At 43.5% G+C, this 21,911-nt stretch overlaps 1 protein-coding gene across 1 annotated transcript in view; it reads left to right on the forward strand.

Moving 5' to 3' along the window:
- The window catches only part of efnb3b (ephrin-B3b), a 97,705-nt gene extending 78,178 nt beyond the window's left edge, over positions 1-19,527 (forward strand). Inside the window, exons 3-5 of the mRNA XM_042512488.1 lie at positions 9,767-9,859; positions 12,633-12,695; positions 17,521-19,527. Coding sequence (XP_042368422.1) covers positions 9,767-9,859; positions 12,633-12,695; positions 17,521-17,954 — 590 coding nt within the window. The 3' untranslated portion in view covers positions 17,955-19,527. The remainder of the gene's footprint in view (positions 1-9,766; positions 9,860-12,632; positions 12,696-17,520) is intronic.
- Positions 19,528-21,911: the final 2,384 nt, after the last annotated feature.

Consider the following 21,911-nt stretch of genomic DNA (forward strand, 5'->3'; position numbering starts at 1 on the left):
ACATGTTTTCAAAAGAAATCAAACCAGTTTGCTCAGGTTTCATAATTTATTATGTAAGTAAAAGACGTTTGAACGCAACACTAGAAAACTGATGTCATTCCAGGTTTCAGTGGGTTAAAGGGGTTGATCGAATTCACCAAAGTCACGCAACAGAATAAAACTATCTAATCAAAGCAGTGGTAGACAAGCGGCTCCTTTGATCAGGGAGCTAAAATTACTGTTTTTGTCAGTGGAGTCTGGTGGCTTTGACAAGATGGGGAACTGAAGACGTTAACAACTTCCCTGTTGAGACAGTTTGACAGAATGATAAAGTTGTGAAAATACTCTCAATAAAATGTATGCTTTAACTTATATTGATTGATTTTTTTTAGGTATGTCTTATTGTTGGCCACCACAGCAGTACATAGCTTACCTTCTGTGTCAGACTCCAGTCTGTGTCCCCAAACTGGGGGCATGTCGACTGATATCTACTATAAGTAATACACTTTCTATAAATTAGTACCCCATACAATCCCACCTAAAAAAAAAACAACTATCCCTTTAAGTAGCATAGATGCATTTGCAAGTTTTATTTTATACAAGTACGAAAATCATACTTTGCCTGCACTTGAAATCACATTATTACAGAGTACAAATGAAAATGAAGACTTCCCATCAGGAATCAGCCCGTTTGGTTGCCAGCAGAAATGTGGCTTGAATTTGTTCGTGCACTTTAGGTTGTAAAGTCATTAGATTTATCTGACTCTTTCAATATTGTGTGGGTCAGATTAAGTGTTCTCTTCTGAAGAAAAGAAAACTAAATAAGATTTTTAAACAGTAACCATAGTAACCAAAGTATCTTTCATTGCCATATTTTGGTGTTCTTTGCACTCAAAGCACAGCATGTAATAGCATGTATTGGTATAAGAGGTATTTTGGCCTCAGTTTGGTCATAAATCGGAAAAAACTGGATGCTTCTATATTTAACAAGCCAACAAGTCTTTATCAGCACACATCTTTTCCCAGTGTCGCATTACCTCATGTGACAAACACATCATCATACTTGTCCTTTCTCCAAGCCACATACATACCTTCATGTCACTGTGCAACAGAGGCGCCAAACATGCAGACGTCTTTGTGTCGTCCTCGTTTGTAGCCGATCCCATTTGTGGATCAAGTGCTACCACAACACAGTCAACAGTGGGCCTTTGTCTGCAACAATAGAACAAGAAACTTGCACTCTTTGCAGAAAAAGTTTGGAAAACCTCATGCAACGTTGGAAGCAATGTAGTGTGTTGTGTTTTTGGACGTGGAATGTGAAAATAATACTCGGCCAGTGCGTTTTTTGAGGGGGAGCTAAAATAATGCCCGTTCTGTTTCAGTACACAACTTAATGCCTTTCTCCCTCTTTGCCGCCGTGGCGAGGTAATGACTTGTGATCGCTTCGTTAATGCGTCATTGCCAGGTTATAAAAGCGCCATAGGAGATTTATGAAGACGTTTTTAGTTACAGGAAATTTCGATGGCGAGATCCAGGAGGTTTTTGGGAGGCGGCTAGGACTTGAGAGAGAAAATGAATCCTTCAGCTTCGCCTCAAGGGAAAGGGGATCAGGTTATATGCTCTTCATCATCTAGGTGACACACATGGAGCTCATAGAACCTCTGGAGAGTGAGGACTACAAATTTAAACAGGAAGGGGACTGTAAATCCCACCTCCAAGTACCCCCTGCACCCCCACATACACACAAACAGTCCACCCGAGTGACAAACTTAGTTTTCGTGGTGGAGAATGTGGTCCAAAAGCCAAACAAGTGGAACTAAAAGGAGGATTTTAAAGGCAAAGCTGCTGTGGAGCAACACATTGGTTTTAGGTTCATTTGCACAGATGGGAACACTTTGTACACACACACACACACACACTCAAACCTCTCCAGCCTTAGCATGCAGCAGTGTGCCCGCAGCAAAACCAAAACACCCACTTGTGTTCGTGTCTTTCACGTTGCATTTGCATTCCTGATCACTGCGTTCGTTAACCTGACACACTCATGACGCGGCTAACACGCCATCGCACACACCAGAGGCGAGCGGGGGCGCAGCCGTGCCCGTGGAACATGAGACAGCACAGCGCGAACGAGCTTTGTTCCTCCCTGGCCCTTGTTTGCTTGTTTATTCATTCCGTTTGTTGTTTAATCTGCTGTTTTGCTGCGCGCCACATTCTCAGTTTGCTCCCCTTTAATCTATCTGTCATCGGAAAAGATGTTTCCACTTCACGCTCGAGGCATGCGTGTGTGTGTGTTATATGAGTGTGTGTGATACAGTAGCGAGCTTGGACTGTTGCAATAGCTTGGCCACACAGACAGTAATTATGCACAAACGCAGGACTTGGATGGCTCCTCCTCAGTCTCTGCTGCCATGAAAACAACCTGCAGCTTCATAACTTTTCAACTGACATTAATCTGCCTGGGGGCCCCTAATGACCTGGATCCTCTAAGTTTATTATGTATCCTGTCATCATAGGGTAAAAAATATTAAATACATATTTACTGAGCAGGCAGGTTTTTTTGCCCTCTGTTTTGCCTTCCAGGCAACATACAGGTTACTGCCCTAACTACAGGCTGAGAGGAAGACTGCAGGCACTACTTTGGATGTAAAATGTGTTTTTCTGGTAATAAAAAAGAAAACATTTTATTCAATTTGATCTCAAGCGTAGATATAGATTTCACAGGGGACACGTCCCCCTCAACATTTGTTCTCCCTAATAATTAAACTTGCAGAGGGCTTTTATTCTGACAAAATTAGAGGCATTTCCACCATGAATTGATGCATAAAAGGCACACTCCCCCTTTGAAACAAAACCTACGCCCTTGATCTCCAGTTAGTATTCTTAAATAGATGCTAGAAATAAACATTAATTCAGCACACAGGGATAGTTTATAAGGAGAGATGCAAATATTTCAAATTAATTTATTATATTCATTCCTCATTTTAAAGTATGAGGCCTCTTTAACAGAAAACAATGTGATTATTATTGGTGGTAGTGTATAATAATACTGCAACATGCAAAGCGTTTCAATGTTTTGTTAGACTACCATCAATTTGAAAATCCTGAACCAACTTAAGCCCCTATAACTTGACTGTCTAAAACCAAACCTATACCTTCTAACACCAGAACTCTCTCAAGAGACACAAAACAATCAAATAGGACACAAAGTTAAGTGTAAGAGACACAAAACAACCAAAATGAGACACTAAATTACCTCAAAAGACACAAAACAATCACACAGAGACACAAAATGACTATAAAGAGACACAAATGTCTACAAAGAGACACAAACTGAACACAAAGAGACACAAAATGACTACAAAGAGACAAAATTGCCTCAATGAGACACAAAGTAACCAAAAAAGACCAAAAAATGACCTTAAAGAGACACAAAACAACCACAAGGAGACACAAAATTACCACAAAGAGACAAAGTCAGTGTGTCTTCCTTCTGTTTAGGAAGTGGTGGGGCCCTTTCCATCTCTGTGTCCAGGAGGACATTGGCTTATTATCCGTCAATGCTTGGAACAATGCATTTTGAGTTTAATCACCCCCTCAAAAAACTCCTCTTCCATCTCCTAAAACAACATATTGCGCTGAAACCTGGACTGTATCCACCATGTCCCAACGCTGAATCCAATTCCAACCAGAAATATGTGAAATCAGGCAGTAAAACAGCACTCCTCGTGACTTTTTGAGCAAAGTGAAATGTGAGCCGTGTCCCAAAGTAGACAGTAGGACGTGAGCGAAATTACAACATCAGCATGTACACAAATTCACATCACTCACATAGGAGCGAGTGTTTTGCTGCGGGAGGCCGGCTGTCACTCAGCATGTGCAGAATATATAAGCAGGGCTGCGGAACACACCGCAGGAGGTGGAAGGAATAGAGTGGGATGGCAAACGCTCAGGTCCGGGGCTGTGTCTTAATTCAAATGAAGTCGCTTTGCATAGTCCACTGCAGCCGGTGACAGTCAATGCAGAGCGGAACGCATGTCAGACGCTGAAGTTTGAGTCCCTGAGTGGATATGATTTCCACTTTTACGGAAGAGCGGCAGTTTGGCCCAGCACTGACCTTGATGATAACAAGAGAAGCACACAGAAAGACTCATCCACTTTGTGATCTTTTCTGTGGACTAGATACACACTCCTCCCGCGGCCTGGCTGCCTCCTTGTGTGCAGAGCGCCGGTGCTGTGCAGTCTGATCGAGGTTGACTGCGGTATTATTTCATTAATTAAGTTTTTCCACTTCCTCCGCTTCTCCCTCCTGTCTTCCTGTCGAACGAGGGTGGCGGAGCGACGCCCTTCCTCTCCTCTGTCCTCTGGCGCTTCACATCCCCCCCCATCACTGCTGATCATTGTCTCAATTACTCATCTCCCTCTCCTGTCTCCCCTCTTTCTCTCTCTCTCTCCCCTCCTTTCTCCTCTTATCTCATCCCAAATTGCTCTCCTCCCCACTCTCTTTTTCCTCTCCTCCCAAAGTGAGGCGGGAAAGGTTTTGACGCCATTTCTGCATCTCTCCATCTTCTCCCCACTCTCATCTCTGTCTCTCATCAGGATTTCACAGATGTTCTGTGATTATTTCCACCTTGATTTGGTGATATCCGTACCCCCCTCGAGCGCGAGGAACATTTCCATTGTTTAGCAAGCAAGATTGGGTAAAAAAAAAGGGGAATATTTTCGATCCAAGGACAAAGCACCTGTGATCTCTTTGTTCGCCGCGTTCCCGTGAAATTGAGATTCACAGAAATAGTGGCACCTGTAATGGATTTAAGAGGATTTGTCGTGATACGGTTCACTGTTTTAACAAAAATTGCCTTTGCGATATTTGTGACCTGTTGATTATGATGTTAAAAAAATAACTTGCATTTGCAAAATCACATATGTGGAGGCTCTCCTGGTTCAATTTGGCTCCCCTGCTCTCAGTCTCTTCTTTGTATCCATTAGTGCTCCACTTTTCCATAATGGAGACATTAGACTCTTTTACCTCTCTGCTATCTATCATGTCATTTAAACTCTTTCCTTACTTTCTGTTTTTAACTTCTTTTCCTTTCTCTTCTTTCTATGAATCTTCCCCCCTCCCCCTCCTCCTCCTCCTCTCTGTGTCCACTGGGCTCTTGGTCGTCTCCATCGTCTCACATAGTCTCCTGTCCCCATCATATCACCAACAGCTTGTCACAGGCAATCAGTCTCGCCGCCTCGCTTCCCTGCATGGCCTCCTCCTCCTTTCCTCGCCCGCATCTTCCTCACCTCCCTCATCTCCCGTCACCTTCTTGTCCTCCTTCGTGTGTCAGGAGTTATTACTCTCAGGAATCATAGTCCTCCACACGTCTCGCTAGGACCAGTTGAGGGTATTTACTCCATCAGAGCTTCAACACATTTGCCCCCAAGCCCATTTTCATCACATCCTGTATCCTCCTGTCCAGGGATTCAGTGCAGCTCATTTCTAGCTTTAAAATATAGATAGATGCTAACTTTTAAAATCATTCTCATAATAGTTTAGCCATGTGGTTTTCACACAATATGCCTCTGGACAAAAATATGTAATTGATGATGTTAAAAATTAAATGTTAGGAGTGTTAAATGATATTTTTATATATGATTCAGTCATTGTTTACATTGAAATCTAAGCACAGATACATACAAATAATACAAGAACAATTATGATTTAGTGCATGCAAGTAATTTGTTAAATTAACATTTTATCCAGTTATATTTCAGACAGTCACGCAAAGAAATAGAAAATATTTTTTAAAATAATTTTGATTAAATATAATAAATTTGATTTAGTCATTTTTAAATGGAAATCTAAAAAAAGATGCCCAAAATGATGTGAAAATAAAATGTTTTCAGTGCATTCAATTTGCTTTTTAAAATTGAAATATATGTTTTTATCAAGTTGCATTGCAGAGAGTCGCACATAGAATTAAAAATTATTTTAAGAATATTTTTTATTTTTGATTCATTTATGAACATGGTAATCTACAAGCAGATGCAGAAAAATAATACAAAATTAAATTACAAAATTAGATTTATTGCATTCAAATAGTTAAATTAAAGTAGACTTTTTTTTTATCAACTTACACTGGAAACACTCAGTCATAAAAACATAAAATATTTCAAAAATATTCTTATATTTGATAGTTATTGTTTACCAGGAAATCTACAAACTGATGCAGAAAAATAATTTAAATTTCGTGTTTGATTTTATAAAGCTAGGATTACATATGTATGCCTCTTAAATTTTACATATTGTTATGCTATTAAATTATTTCAGTCATAATATTTGTTGTATGAAACCCACATAATAATCTCTTAAACACTCAAGTGATGAGAAAATTTGATTTCTTTTTTTTATACAGTCATAGAAAACATCTTAGATGGAGCATAGATAGAGATGAAGAGGGTGGACAGTCAATTACATTTTGCTGCATAATCATATTTCATTCATTACACTGGGCATCGTGCAAGAACTTTTTTTGTATTTTTACCCTTTCGTACTTTTTTTCTGGGAAGTTTTCTCATATGAGTGTTCCAAGTAGAACTCACTAAATTCTCTTAATTGCACAATCTTGGCACGGTTCAACTTGATGACTGCCACCTGTTCCTGAGAAGGTGCACACTGTAAGACGTCATTAACACCTTGAGTATAAATTTAGTCAGGTGGTTTCTTGCATGACGCCCAGTCCTTTCTGTTCTTGAAATTTCTCTGAATAACATTAAAAACATGTTGCTACATCTGTGCCGCCAAAGATATTAAAAGTATTTTTGCCCTAATGAAACCAGAGCTGCACTGAATTTGGCACACTCCTTTTTTCCATTTATTTGAACTTCATTGAAATAAATTAAATTTTCCTCCTACTTTAGTGTAGCAGAAATTATTACTTAGGTCCCAGACAGGGGGAAAAAAATACTATGATTTAAAAAGCTTTGGTGACACAACAAATCGTAGAAAAACTTGAGAAACTTTTCCAAAGCACTTTATTTAAACCATCTTTATATATCCCTTCATCCATTTCCAGTCTCCAGGCTTTCCCACCATACTGCTGTTCGCCTTGACCCCCGCCTGCTTCTCTCCTCCTCCTGCTTTCACACTCTGCATCCTGCGGAGACGGAGGGAGAGAGAGCGACGGAGGTGTTAGAAGTAAAGCTGCCTCTTTTTCACACCTCCCGTTCTGTCTCTCCATCTCTCTCTCTCTCTCCCGAGCCATCCGCCATCCCTCCCTCCCTCCCTGCCCCGCTTCAGACCGGCTAATCTATAGCCTGCAGCCAACTGGTGGGGGGAAAATGATTTTTTATATTTCTTTAAGGAGACTAGGTGAGGGTTAGCCCTGAGGGCCAACACGGGAAAAATAAGGATAGACTGGTGGTGTGTGCAGGGGTGTTTGGGCAGGTTGGTGGAAGGAGGGAGAATATGTTTTCTGTCTTTGTTACCAGCCACCATGGCTGCAAAATAAGGAGAACTGTTTTTAATATGATGGAGAGGCTGATGAGTGAGCATTTGTGTACAAATGACTGCAGCTGCAGAGGTGTTATTCTCACTCCAAAGTCCTCCCATTTTTTGTCTCTCCTCTTCACACATAGTTCTCCATATTTTACCGGGGTAACCTGTCAAGCACTATAAGTGATTTTCACCATTCACACATGCACTACAACAGTATTATTAAAATTGAGGGACTGAGGGATATTTTTATCTTGTGCCTTTCCACACATGCAATAGTAATAGACGGGGCAAGGGACAGTTAAGTGGATGGCGATAATGCAACACTTCTGGGTGCAAACCGCCATGAACTCAACCAAAGACGAAGAATAAGATTGGGCAAAGACGGATGCATTCTTGAAAAAGTAAAACAGCTTTTTCAAAATGACAAAAGACCAAGGGCTAGGTGCAGTAGCCCCATACACGTCTCTATGATTTTAGGACGTTTCTAGGAATTTAGGATGGTTGTAGTACTTTAAGAAATTTCTAGGATTTTAGCTCATTTATAGAATTTAAGGACATTGCTTGGGTTTAAGGATATTTTGAGGATTTTAGGACATGTCTAGGATTTAGCATGTTTCTAGGATTTTAGGATCTCTGTGGCGGTGCAAGGGATACTCCACTGGCACTTTTTTTGATAAACAGGCCCTTTTTTCATGCTGTTTTATGCATTCTACCACCTAAAAGTACAAAAACAATTTCCAGTGCAAATCACTTTATTTTTATTGTGAATTAGGAAATGTTTGGGGGGCCACCCTGCACCCCACTGGGAGCCAGACAGGGAACGCGGGCAAGGAAGTCCCCCCGAGGGACCCTTCTTTTTGCTTTGATGCCAAACCTTTGGCCACTGTCTCTTTGGTCAACTCTATGCTGCGACTTTCAGTTTATTACTTTCAATTTATTACTGTAGCATCTGTCATCTGACTAAGAATTTCTAGTAAAAAAAAAAAAAAAAAAACTGATGGTGGGTGCAGAGGGCAAGTAATGGAATTGTGAATACCCAAACACCATATAGACACCATTAAAACCAACTCCTCCCAAAACATTTCCCTTGCTCGCCCATACTCATTAGTTAACAAATAACCAGAAAAAGCTGTTGCGTAAATGCCCAACTGTAAACAAGTCGCAGATTCGGAACACATCATCAGCCGAGTCTTGTGACTGGTTCATTCGGGAATTGGTGGTATGGTCTGAAACTTAACGCTTCCTCAGCATTTCAGGGACTGTTCACACATGGATTGCATGTGTCAAAAGGTCTTTAACACTCATCTCGGCATCTTCATATCTCCATCCCTCCACTTTCACTGTCTGATCCCTCCGTCCTGATTCTCCCCGTGTGCTCCTCCCTCCTCCTGCAGACCAGTGATCTGTAATGCACTCGCTGACATGCTTTATGTAAGAAGAAGTGTTAGAGTGTTACAGGGATTCACGCGCACACACTCTTGCCTGGGCACTTAGTCAGCACCGCTTGACCTGCTTTGGCCTCCTCGCTGGCTTCACTGAAAAGAAGCTTGTTAAATTTGAAGCTGGGATGCTGATTTGAAATGTGACACCGCTGTTCTGATTGAATTGTTGCAATTATTTCAATGTAATAAAAGCTTTTATAGCTTTAAAATGCATATTAAATCCCTCATTGCCTGTATTAGCACATCAGTCCCTCAGTTTTAAATCGAAAAATTCCCCTTAATTTGCGTAATTAAAATATAAGCAGTGATAGTAATGGGGTATTTAAAACTGGAGCTTTCACTCATTCAACAGTCTGTATTCTAACAGATCCTGTTTCTCTACACACACTGTGTTTTGTGTCTCAGGGGCTCCATTTTATTTTATATGCGCCCTTGATTGGATTACCATCCCTTTTTTTCCATCAGTCAGTCTGTGCCTGTCTAGATTACCCCCCTCTCCTGCTATTTTCCCAGCCCAAGCAGCAATTGCAGCCGACTGAAAGCGGTTGAGTCCATGCAGCGCGGCGGGGGTGTTAATGCATTCCAGCCGACTGCTAAATGAGGACTTATTAAAGTGCTGCCGCCTCGTAGTTTGACATTTCAGAGCTTCTGGTGGAGTTTTAAATCGCTGCCTCTGCAAATGTCACTTGCTGACTCCGGAATGGCTGACCATATGAATAGAAGCTGTTGTTGGCGTTGGCTATAGATTGGGAAAGAGAGCGACTTTGTTTGGCTGTAACGGGTGGGTTTTCAGCGTATGTGTGTTTGTACCACCCTGCTACTTGGCTAATTGTGCAATTTTGTGTTTCCACCCCTCCAGCTACGTCAGATGGGACGCGTCAAGGCCTGGATAGCATGAGAGGGGGAGTGTGTGCCACGCAAGGCATGAAGGTGGTCCTGAAAGTGGGGCAGAGTAAGTCTCCTCAACTCTGGCGTCCTACATTACTTTCCTCTCTCTCACACACACACGTGAGCTCTCCCATATGTGCAACACACTCCCTCATGACACACACATTGTTATTCATGCATCACACACAACCGCTCGCTTAACACACAGTGTGACTACAACCATTGGCTCCAGTCCACTGCATCTCACACCACAACCGCTCATTGCATTAACGCTCGCTTAACACACAGTGTGATACAACCATTGGCTCCAGTCCACTGCATCTCACACCATCTCCCATCTGCACAGCACCGAGCGGTACACATCCCTTATCTGACATGCAGCCTCCTCACTTTTTTAAGCCATCCTTCTTATCTTACACACATACACACACACGCACACACTTCTGGGTGCGTGTGTGTTCTCTCTGAGCATATTAGGAATCATTAAGTGGTGAGAACAGCAGAGAAGTGTGGGATCAGTCAGCTCTAATGAGCCCTGTTGACTCCCTTTTCACTCTGCCTTTTAACTACCACTGACTCACGCCGGACACACACGCTCCAACACACACACGCTCCAACACACACTTTGAAACTCATACGTCCCCATGCGGGATTCATATTACAGGTATAAGCATTAGCTCACACGCGCGCGCGCGCACACACACACACACACACACACACACACACACACACACACACACACACACACACACACACACACACACACACACACACACACACACACACACACACAAGGGCATGAGCACACACTGAGCGCCAAAACGTAAAATGGACACATTTCCCCGCGCAGCTGACCCGCCAGCGACAGGCACGATAACAAAATGACTCCATTCAGTGTTAAAGTACGCAGTCAGGGTTTTTTAATGACTCGTAGTCGCACACACTTCTAATTTGTTTGGAAAAATATTCACAGGTAATGACCCTCACGCACAGGCTTTTCAGAAAGGCGGCAGAAAAAAGGCACATTTAAGTGTTTTCACTGACCTGCGCATTCCTGCACATAATAGGCACCTGTCCTTCACACGACCCCCCCCCCCCCCCCCCACACACACACACAAACACACACTCGCCTATTTCTGTTCCAGTAGCCTATCCTGTGTTATCAGGCGTTGTGTATTGTAGGGGATCTTCAGTAAAAAAGCCAAGTGGCGCTGCTGTGGCTCTATCGGGACGCAACATCAGCATCGTCAGCTCGGCTCTAAAGGAACACACATTTTCTTTTTCCCACCACATGGCCAATGGAAATTCAACCTTCACCACACACACATTCAAACCTGCCTGCCACTTTTACACAAGTTCACACACATTGTTTATCAAAATAATTTATCATCGTCCCTTTTCTTTCTCATCTTCGTTTTTTTTTTCCTCTTCTCTCCTCTCCACTTCTTCTCTATTCCCTCTGCATTTGCCTTGTCTTTTTTTTTAACCCCTTTTCATTCAAGAAACATTGCCTGCTTCCATTTTTTTAAATTCCCTTTCTCCCCGTCCTCATCACTTCCCTTTCACTTTGCATGTCGGCCATCTCTCCCTTCCCGCTCTCCTCTCAGTCGCCCCCTCTCTGTTATTTCCACTCTCCCTCTGTCTTTCAGTCTTATCTGCTATGTGGCTGAAAGGTCACGTCTGTGTTGTTTGTCATCTAAATAAGCGGCATGCCGCCTCGTGGTGATCTCTGATGAGATATGCCGCTCCGCCCCCTCCAAGGGACTCACACGCACGCGCTCGTGAAGCACACATTTGCACCCATGCCCCCCACACACATACACTGACTTGTCTTCTCTTATTTTTATTCTTTATCTATCTTGCTTGCTCTCTGTCTCTGTCACACACACACACACACACACACACACACCCTCCACTCGCCCCTGTTGACCACACAGCAGTTTCTATTGATCCAGACAGCACCGCCCCTAACTTCTGTTTGGTTGACTGTCATGAGGGAGCCGCCAGCCAATAGCCTCACTCTTCTCTAAATGTCAGTATGTATAGGTTGATGGCTGTGCACGCTCACACACACACACACACACACACACACTCAGCAGATTGTGCATTGGCGGGAGGTGCCGTGCATTTATTGTACAGTTTCATCCATAAGAACCCCCATCGTCACATCCATTTAGCTCTCCCCTGCTGCTGCAACGACCAATAACAGCCTTTCTTTTTAAAACGTTGCCGAGCCGAATAGTCATATCCTGATATAAAGCTCTATTCCTGCAGCCTACTGTTAGCCAGATGGTTTCGAAGCGAGCAAAAATTAGTATTTTCTGAACCATCTCTTTCAGCAGTGAGGACAGACACTTGTACAATAGCTGCATTTTGTGTGTGTGTGTGTGTGTGTGTGTGTGTGTGTGTGTGTGTGTGTGTGTGTGTGTGTGTGTGTGCATGTGTTTGCATGTGTCACATAAACGCACTTTAATGCCATCACCATTACTGAGGGCTTGCTAGACAGATGGCCTGATTTAGCGACTACAGATTACAAGCCGTTATGGCCTTGTGTAAATTCACTCTGGCCAAAACAACAAACGGCCTCTCTTTAGTTTCCCATTCAAACAAATGGAAAAGTGCTCATACACGGCACATTGAAGCCCAATCAATATGTGCTCTCCTATAATGGGAATGGAAGGGAGGGAAGCCTTTATTAAAGCTCCTCTGTCGCTATTCCTCTTCCTGGCTGGCTCCCTCTTTGCTAATGTCACTTATTGGTCCCAATTCTGAGAGCCTTGGCTGTCGGGGAAGATATTTCTGCTCATATTCCACCCCATTTTTTTTCTCCTCCGCAGGTCCATATGGGCTGCCTCCGAAGAAGGAGCCGCCAGCGGGACGCACTACCAGCAGAAACCCAGGTAAGCAGGAGAGCAAGTGAAGATAATCCACAGCGGATCCATGCACAAAATGGATGGAGGGAATAAGCAAAGACTGGTAGATAAAAAGAAAAGCAGTGGGGAGAGGGGAGGGAGGAGGCGACAGATGGAGAATGTGCAGTGGTGACATCTGTGGATCTCTCTATTTAATTCCATATCTCTCTCTCTCTCCTGCTCTCCATCCCTCTCCTCCCGGTCTCTGCGCCCGGCCCCTCCGAGCTAAGTGCTGCAGGCGGGGAATGGATGGCTAATAGCTACCTTGGGAGAAGGACAAGAAAAAGAGAGGGAGGAAGAAAGAGGAAGGGGAGAGGGCGGCAAGAGAGAGGGCTAGACCAGCGGCGACATTTCACAGAGTTATTATTGTCATTAGTTTGGGTGGCCTGGATTCTATAGTTCCGTCAAGAGAGAGAAAGAAAGAAATGAGAATTATGGAAAGATGAGCGGAGAGAGGAGGAGAGACAAGGGAGTGATGGAAAGGAGTGGGAGGCACATAAGGAGTAAAAAGAAACGAATAATTGAAAAGCAAAGAGGAGAAGGGAATAGAACAAGGAGATGGAAATGGAGGGAGGCTAGGAGAAAGAACATGATCTGCTCTCAGTTGTGTTCATTTCTCTCTTCCTCCTTTTTTTTTCCCTTCGATGGTGAATTTGTGTACTATGCCAAATGTGTGAATCAGGGCGTTCACACATTGTCCAATCACTTGTCCATACCTCACGTAGGTGAGAACTGCATGTGTGAAGTAAGCAACAATAGTATGCCTTGTTTCCTACTAGAATGAGACAAACAGCACTGGACACACTACAAGACTGATTTACATCACACACATAATGAGGGATTTTACACGTTCGTGACGCTCCGACGAGGACATATTAGCACGCACTTATCTGAAATGATTGTTTTGACTCCTGACACGACAGTCATGCCAGAATTTCTAATCCTCATGTGAATCATCTCCGCTAATAACTGGAATATTGCTGGCTATTCACAGTCTTTTTGTTTGTTTGTCTCATCTGGTCCTCTCTAGGGATGTAAACAAATGCATTATTGGGATATGAACGGATAACGCTCTGCAAACAAAAGCAAACTCCTCCTCAGAGTCATAACTCAGTCAAATCAAAACACACAGACATCAGACACACACTGCTAACACACTCTTCACAAAATGGCAGGTCTCAGATGTCTGTCGTGAATAACCGTCTGTAAATCTGTTTGGAAATCACAGAAAAGAGGTGCTGCTGAAAACTTTAGATCTGGTCTCAAAATAATTGGATTTACGCTTTTTCTTCAGTATTAAAGTAATCCAGTTGATTGTCAATGCAAAGAGGAGCTGCTAGTAAGTAAAGCAGCATGACTTTTTATGGTGCAGATTTGCCAGAATGCAAACAAATAGCCTATAGCTTGGAGCTGTCAATAATTTAAAGGAAATTCTCACCTCCCACATAACCACTTGTGTATCAAGTACTCGCCCTGCGTTACACTGAGTTTGTGAAGAAAACTTTCTTTTTCTAACATGCTTTTAATATGAATGAAGAATCCCAAAATGGAGAAACTTCTTGATGAATTGAAGTAAAAGGGGTCCACATTTAACACCAGTAAAACTATATCAAAACATTGATTCACAAACTCTCACATAACCTATGAAGTATTATTCAAGTATTTTTTATTCAGTCATATGCTCATTACTTCTTCTACTTATATATGCTCTCTTCAAAGCCAGACTCCATTTACAAAAACAGTAATTTTACCTCACTGAACACGGGAGCTGCTGGTCTACCAATGCCTCTATCTGTAGTTTGTTTTATTGTGGGACTTTGATGAATCCAAAAAATTCAAAAATCAAAATCACACGGTACAAATAAACTAACCAATCAAGGCATCAGTAGACGAAGAGCTCCCATGTTCAGTGAGGTAAAATTAATGTTTTTGTCAATGGAGTCTGGCTTAGAAGAGAGCATAGATAAGTTTCACTTTCTCTTCAGCTCTCTGCCAGAAAGGGCTGTCCATTGGGAATTACTGAGCATTTGATTTAAAGTTGTGTAAGAATTTATAAACTGATGTTTTGATATAGTTTTGCTGTCATTTATTCAAGATTTTTTTTTCAGTTTTTGGATTCTTCGCTCATGGAAGGCATGCCAGAAAAACAAAGTTTTCTTTACAAATTTAATGTAACAAAAGGCGAGTAACATAACATAAAAACGGTCATTCGGAGGGTGAAGCATTCCTTTAAGATTCAAAAGACATTTGGAAAGATTCATTCTCAAACATTTTTTGTGAGGTTTCACCACATTAGTTGGGAATTGCAGGATAAAGCTGACTGTTGTTCCGCAAGTGACAGCTTTACCTCATCTGATATTGCAGCCTGGCACTGTGCACAACCTGTCAGTAATAAGAAAATGATGCCAGTTGCCAATGCTGCCAATAAAGCCAGTTTAATACAGCAAATGGAGCAATCTAACAATTTTTAACAGCTTTAAACCTAGACCCCAATCACCTCTAGTATAACACCAAATACAGATATTTGTGTGAACTAAACAGATACAGATTTGGTGGTATCTTTGCATTACTCCCCGTGTCCACTCAGTGGTTGTAAAAATGGTATGATCCAAATTTTAACTCCTATTGCCATAGTTAATGGTGCGGGTGCTTTTTTTGAGTTTGTAAAATTCAAACACCATGGGTGAAATTGCCTGAATTCTTTTTATCCAGCGGTACTAAAAGAATGATGTAATGGATGGCTTTTTTGAATGCACTGCCTCTGCATCTTTTATTGTCAAAAAAGGTATTCATTTAAAACCAAAGAAAAAGAGCATGAACAGAAAGAGCAAGGGTGTCAGGAATGTATGCAAACGCAAAGTCCCCAGTGCGAGGCCAGGCGAGGGCCCTTTGGTGCACATCAAGCCCCCTCTGTATCACCATAGTGGTTGATAAAACACCACAGAGCCCACATGGATAGAGACAAATTAATTCATACAGAGAAAAAAAAGGCTATCTTGTGTGGGAAGCGGCGATGAAATGCCACGATGCATCAGAGTTACTGGTGCTCCATTAATTATGTAATCTTCTCGGATCCTCCTGAATGCATTTATATAAAGGTTGTTGATGGAAACACGCACTGATTCACACTTTATGCTGACAAAATCTTGAGAAATTTGCATAAAACATGTGCAACGCTTTAGTGGGAAATGATAGTGTCTCTAGCATTATAAAACAAAAAAAATGAAGAAAAAACTATACGTATAAGGCAAACTATGTGAAATTTACCCAAGAAGCAGACGGGAGGTATAGCTGGCTCGACAAAACTATGTTATCACCTTGACCCGTTCTTTCATTTTTGACCTGTTGGATGTCTCTCCTAGGTGAAATCCAGTAATGAAATAAAAAAAAAAAGAAAGAGAGAGATCAAGGGGGAAAAAAAGGTGTCAAAGTCTGGACGTGGTGAAAAAAAGGAAACATGGGAGGGAGCGAGAGGTGGAAAATAAGGGGAGTGAGAAGAGAAAGCGGAGGAGGAGAGGTGAAGGAAGAGGATATAATAAAGAGAGCCGGTGAAAGGCGGCGATCATAATGGAGATGGAGAATGAGGGATGTTGGGTTAATGGAGGGAGGAAGACAGCGGGAGGAGGAGAAGGGAGTGTAATCGACGTCTGGCATTAGTGCTCCCAGTCAGTCCAGCGCGACAGGAGGGCCAGCAAGCAGGGGGTTGAGGTGTGTTTGCATGTATTTCCTTGCATGGTTGTCCATATATTAGTGTATGTGTGTTTTGTGTTGCTAGGCACTGAGCTCAGAGCAAGGTAGGTCATTACGGCTACAATAACCCGAAGATGGAGAGAACCGAGGAGGAGACACAGGAGAGAGACGGACAGGGAGAGAAGAAAGGGATATGTGCCAAGAATAATGATAGACCAATCCAAAGGCTCTATATAGCAGCGACTCGCATTACCGGCCTTAAGCAGTTCGCCACACACATCCACACGGTCCTTCGCCTGAGCCGTACCCTTCCACACACCCCCCATACACACACCTCGCTCTATAAACACACACAAAGATGCACATACACACATCCAGACCATCATTCACCTGCTGAGTTCTGACCCGACCTCCCGCAGAGAAAACTCCGAGCTCCGAGGCTGTGAAGATCTTAGGTTTCAGGCAGACACACAACAGGCAGAGGGAGCAATCGGGCGCCCAAACAGAGAGATAGTGTGACAGACAGGTTGATAAACAGACAGACAGATAGAAGGACAGACAGAGGCAGGCAGGCAGGAAGGCCAGCAGGCAGGCGGAGTGTGTGGTCTGGTGGTAGGAGCAGAACCGGGGCGGCTCTCTTCATGTGGTCGGCTGTAATGCTAAGTAAATACAGTTGTTAAGGTTAGGGAAATAGAGTGTGTTACCTTGATACACACTGCGGCTTAGCCAGGCTGTCCACAGCAGTATATGCTGCACGGCGCTCTCACACTCTATGGACATCCCTCTCTATTTTACAAGCTCTGCTGTCCACTTCATTACATCAATAAAGAGACCACATATAAGCGTCTGTGAGATTTGCTGCATACTTGCTGCATTCCACTGGGCTGAGTCTCTGCAGCCTTCACTGGCAGAGCTAAACCAGTGCCATTACTCATGTCATTGTGGTTCACAACCATAAGGATTGGTATGTTTATTTAAACGCTCATGAAAACACAAATTGTGAAAGCAAGCTGTGTTATGGCTCTCATATATTCCCGATGATTAATATGCATGTGTAAATCAGACAGAAAGCAGATTGTGATATGGTGGTGAAAGATTTTTCTGATTTTTTTTTTTTTCACAGGCGGAGCAGGGAACTCCACCCAGTCTAGAGGATCCAACACCTTTGGGGGCGATGGCGGTGGAGAAAACGGGCCCCTTCAACCCTCTAATATCGCCCTCATCGCCGGTGCCGCCGGAGGGTCTGCCTTCCTCCTGCTGGTGACCGCCGTGATCTGTGTCGTGTGCTACAGGCGGCGGCACGCCAAGCACTCTGACACCCACCACCCTCCTCTGTCGCTGTCCTCGCTCACCAGCCCCAAGCGGGGAGGGGGCGGCGGCATCAGCAGCTCCAACAACAACGGCTCAGAGCCCAGCGACATCATCATCCCCCTGCGGACATCGGACTCGGCCTACTGCCCGCACTACGAGAAGGTGAGCGGAGACTACGGACACCCCGTCTACATCGTCCAGGAGATGCCGCCGCAGAGCCCGGCTAACATCTACTACAAAGTATGAGACGGCCGCCGCTCTGGCCGACTGGACACATCCACCTCCCTCTACCCGTTACCGATCAATCCCCTGCCCTCAATGAAGCCACAGCAAAGCTCGCCATCACAGCTCCGACCCTGAACCCCTCAATACTACCAGTATTGTACCATGGAACCCCCCCCCCCCCCCCCCCCGCCCCCCCCCCCTCCCCCGTGAACCCGGCCACAGTTGTGTTTCTAGCTGAATAAACCACCCCACCCCATTCTCACACAACTGGGCCACCAAGTGTGTGTTAAGGGCAAAGTCGTATTGGTACATAGCCCTTCTTAACAAGGCCCTCACGTATGGGCAAGAGCCTCTGAGTGCCCCCTTCTTGTTAACTCAGAGCTAAACGAGACCCACCCGTGCTGAATTGAAGAGTCGTCCCCATACCGCCAGCGTGTGTATGTGTGTGTGGCAACACACTTTATTTCTAGGAGTATGGACCTGGCGTTGGGACTTGATATGTTTTACAAAAGAATTTTAAAAAGAGAAAGAAAAGGACTTTTAAAAAAAACCCTACACCCTTGATCCCACTTAGCGCCTGAAAACTCTGATTCCCAGAGGCCATACCTGCCTAGCCCCGCCCCTCAGAGCTCCATCAGCCAACCAGAGACCGGCCCCTGCCACTAACTCACCAATAGGATTCTAGTTTGTTTGTGTTTGTTTCTCCTGAGAAAATAGGGGGGCCTCGGACTCATCCAATCAGCAAGCCCTGGGCGGCGGTCACATGACCAGGCCCAGGGCCGAGGAGGTCTGACCAATCGGTGACACTCAGAATCTTGTATATTTTAATAATGTGCGTGTGTGACTGCGCGAGTGTGCAAACAACTTGGATAATAATTATGGCGCTGCTGCTCCACATTAGTCGTGTGCGTGCAGTTAGTGTGCTTTCAGTACAGCAAGTCTGCATATGAGTTTGCATATGCGTGCGTGGGGTTTAGTTTGTGTGTGTGTGTGTGTGTGTGTGTGTGTACGCTTTGTGTGTGAATGACTGCGCGTATGCGTGCGTTCTTTAGACTTGTCTTAAATACCAAAACACAAAATAGTGAGCGAATATCAAAAAAGTGAGATTTTTTATCGCTATCAACACTTATAGATTATATATATGAATATCCAGTAAATAATTTCTAGATGTTTTTTTTCCTGTTTTCTATTGTTTTTATTATTTTTACCCACTCTCTTAAACACTTCTGTTGCTAGACATTTTTTTATCTGCTGTTTTTGTTTTTTTTTTCACAACTTAGAACGACCTTGTTTCCTGCCTTTTCCCTTTGCGTTGTATATTAATTTAATCCCTTTTTTAATTTTCCTGGCGAACAGAGGTTGTGTCTCTCTTCCTCTCTTCCCTCTCTCATTCACTCCCTCCCTCCCTTTTCTCCCCACCCCCTCCTCCCACCCCTCTAGGGTCTCTGAACTCTGTGTATATTTTTATAGCTCCTTGTACTATGCTGTAGTTTTGAAGTTTAGACCTCGTTTGTGGAAGTGTTGAGGTAGAACCATCTATGAAAGTTTTTTTTTTTCAAACGCTTTTTTTGAAACGCAGAAGTGAAAAGAAGTGAGGGGGGAGGGGTGGTGATGGTGGGGTGGTGGGGGGGGGGGAGAGGGGATGAAATGAAAAAGAAGAATAAAGGAAAAGAACAGGGCGAGAGAGAGTGCTGTCTGGGGAGGAGGAATAAAGCGGCGTCTGAATGCAGAACTTTAAAAAAAGAGAAAGAGAGGAAGGGAGGGAGGGAGACAAGGAAAGAAAAGACTGTGAAGGAATTGCACACTAAAGAAAAAAGAAGCTGAGGGGAGGGGAAGGATGGGAGCGGCAGGAGTGAGAGATGAAGGATCCCATGGAAGGAGGGATGGAGAGAGCAGATGACAGAGTGGCTGGCGGAGGAGAGAAACATTTTCTTTGAAAGGAGAGGCCTGAGCCTCCTCGATGGAGGCGACGGAACCAACAGCCAAAACGGATTTCGGAGGAGTTGAACTTTAACAACGGAAAGGAGAGATCTCATCACACACTCTCTCTCACACACACACACACACACACACATCTGCTGTGACTCGGTCACACTTAACGTGAGGAGGCACATTTCAGATTTGCTCCTCCTTTTCTGACAAAAATTTGTGTTGAAATGCATCTCACACACACGCGCTCTCTCGTTTATTATAAAGGCATACACACACTGTACACTGCTAGCTGCGGGCACACGCGGGAGAAATCACGTCAGAGAAAACACACAGGAGAAAACACACATGAGAAATCACATAGGGGAAATCACACTGATAAATTGCATAGGGGCAAGTCACACAGGAGAAATCACATGGGAGAAATCACACAGGAGATATCACATATGAGAAATCATACAGAGGAAATCATATAGGAGAAATCACACAGGAGCAATCGCATGGGAGAATACAGATGAGATCATATAGGAGAAATCACATGGGAGAAATCAAGCAAGAGAAATCCTTTAGGAGAAATCAAACAAGAGAAATCATATAGGAGAAATTAAACAGGATAAATCCATATAGGAGAAATCACACAGGAGAACCCCCCCCACCAGCAGTCTGTTTGGCACACACACCCTCCCACGAACCTAACACAAATTTCACACCTTTTAATGACTGTCACAAATGCCTACTGATTGCATTGAATGACATACATTCTCTCTCGCTGCCGCTTGCTTTCTCACACACTTTCACCCACACTCGTAAGAAGCGCTGATTGCTTTCATATGACTCTATTTCTGTGATTAAGACTAACCCGATGGACACGGAAGGGTTGAAAAGAGCATTTGTGCGCAGTGTGTTTTCTCCTCTCGCTCACACGCCCTCACATGCACACACACACTCACACAAACACGCCAGTGCCCAGCACCTCAACCTCGAGGGCAATAACACAACGCTGTGCTCAGAGGTGCAATATGTTCACATGTGCATACTAAAAAAAAAAGCTGTTTTGTGTTGCTCAAACATGTTTATGGCTTGTGTGTAAAATGGGTGGCAGTGGAGAGCTTAAGCTTTTTTATTTTTCCTTTCAGACACATAAAGGCCTCCAGTGATGTAGCCATGTTTTCTGTGTGAAGCCAGTGTTAAATCTGGACCTTAAAACATTTCTCAGCTGTGTTTTGTATCAGTATCTAACATCATATAATGAGATATCCTTCATGCTTTAGTGTCACATTCGTCCGAAATGACTTTGTTCAACACACGATGATGATGTTCAGATATGTTTTTATACCATGAATGAGTTTGGATTGTATTTGACTGTATGGAAATTGATTTCAAAGACGAAATGAGGCGGAAAACACCTCGAATTCTTCTTTTTGTACAACTACCGACTTGGTTTTTTTTTTCTTTATGTATGCTGTTAAGTCTATGTCTATTTAAACATGCTCAGAGTACCTAAAATATCCTCCAAGCCAAATGAAGTGTCTGTTTCTCTCTCTTCAACTACTTCTGCAACTCTTTGGAGCACTCTGATCCAAAATGACAGTATTTTTCGCTCAAAAATGGCTGCTGCCTGCGAGGGGGAAAACAAAACTCCTCGGACTTTATGGCGTCAACTCCGACGAAGAAGCCACTGCCCCGTTTTCAGTCCATTTCGCTCCCCCCTCCCTCTCAGCTGAATGTCAAGTATCTCTTGGACTCAAAGTTTTTTTTCTATTGTTTGATTTCCATGTCGATGTTATTTCAAAGTTGTGTCTCTGGCTCTCACTGTTTGTGTTTGACTGGTCGACTCAACGTGTTTCTAAAAACCACGGACACAGCCACTGGTTGTCATGTTGAAAAGAGAAAGAAGAAAGTGCTGTTTCTATGGAACGGAGGGAGAGAGAGAGAAAAAAAAGCAGCAGCTACCGCCTAGCTCCCTCACCTCTACCGTTGGTGAAAGTGTGTGTATGTGTGTGTGTACATGTGTATGAGTGTGTTTCTTTGTGCCAATAGACAGCAAGC

This window comes from Plectropomus leopardus, chromosome 23, assembly GCF_008729295.1.
Source record: "Plectropomus leopardus isolate mb chromosome 23, YSFRI_Pleo_2.0, whole genome shotgun sequence".
Taxonomy (NCBI): Eukaryota; Metazoa; Chordata; class Actinopteri; order Perciformes; family Serranidae; genus Plectropomus; species Plectropomus leopardus.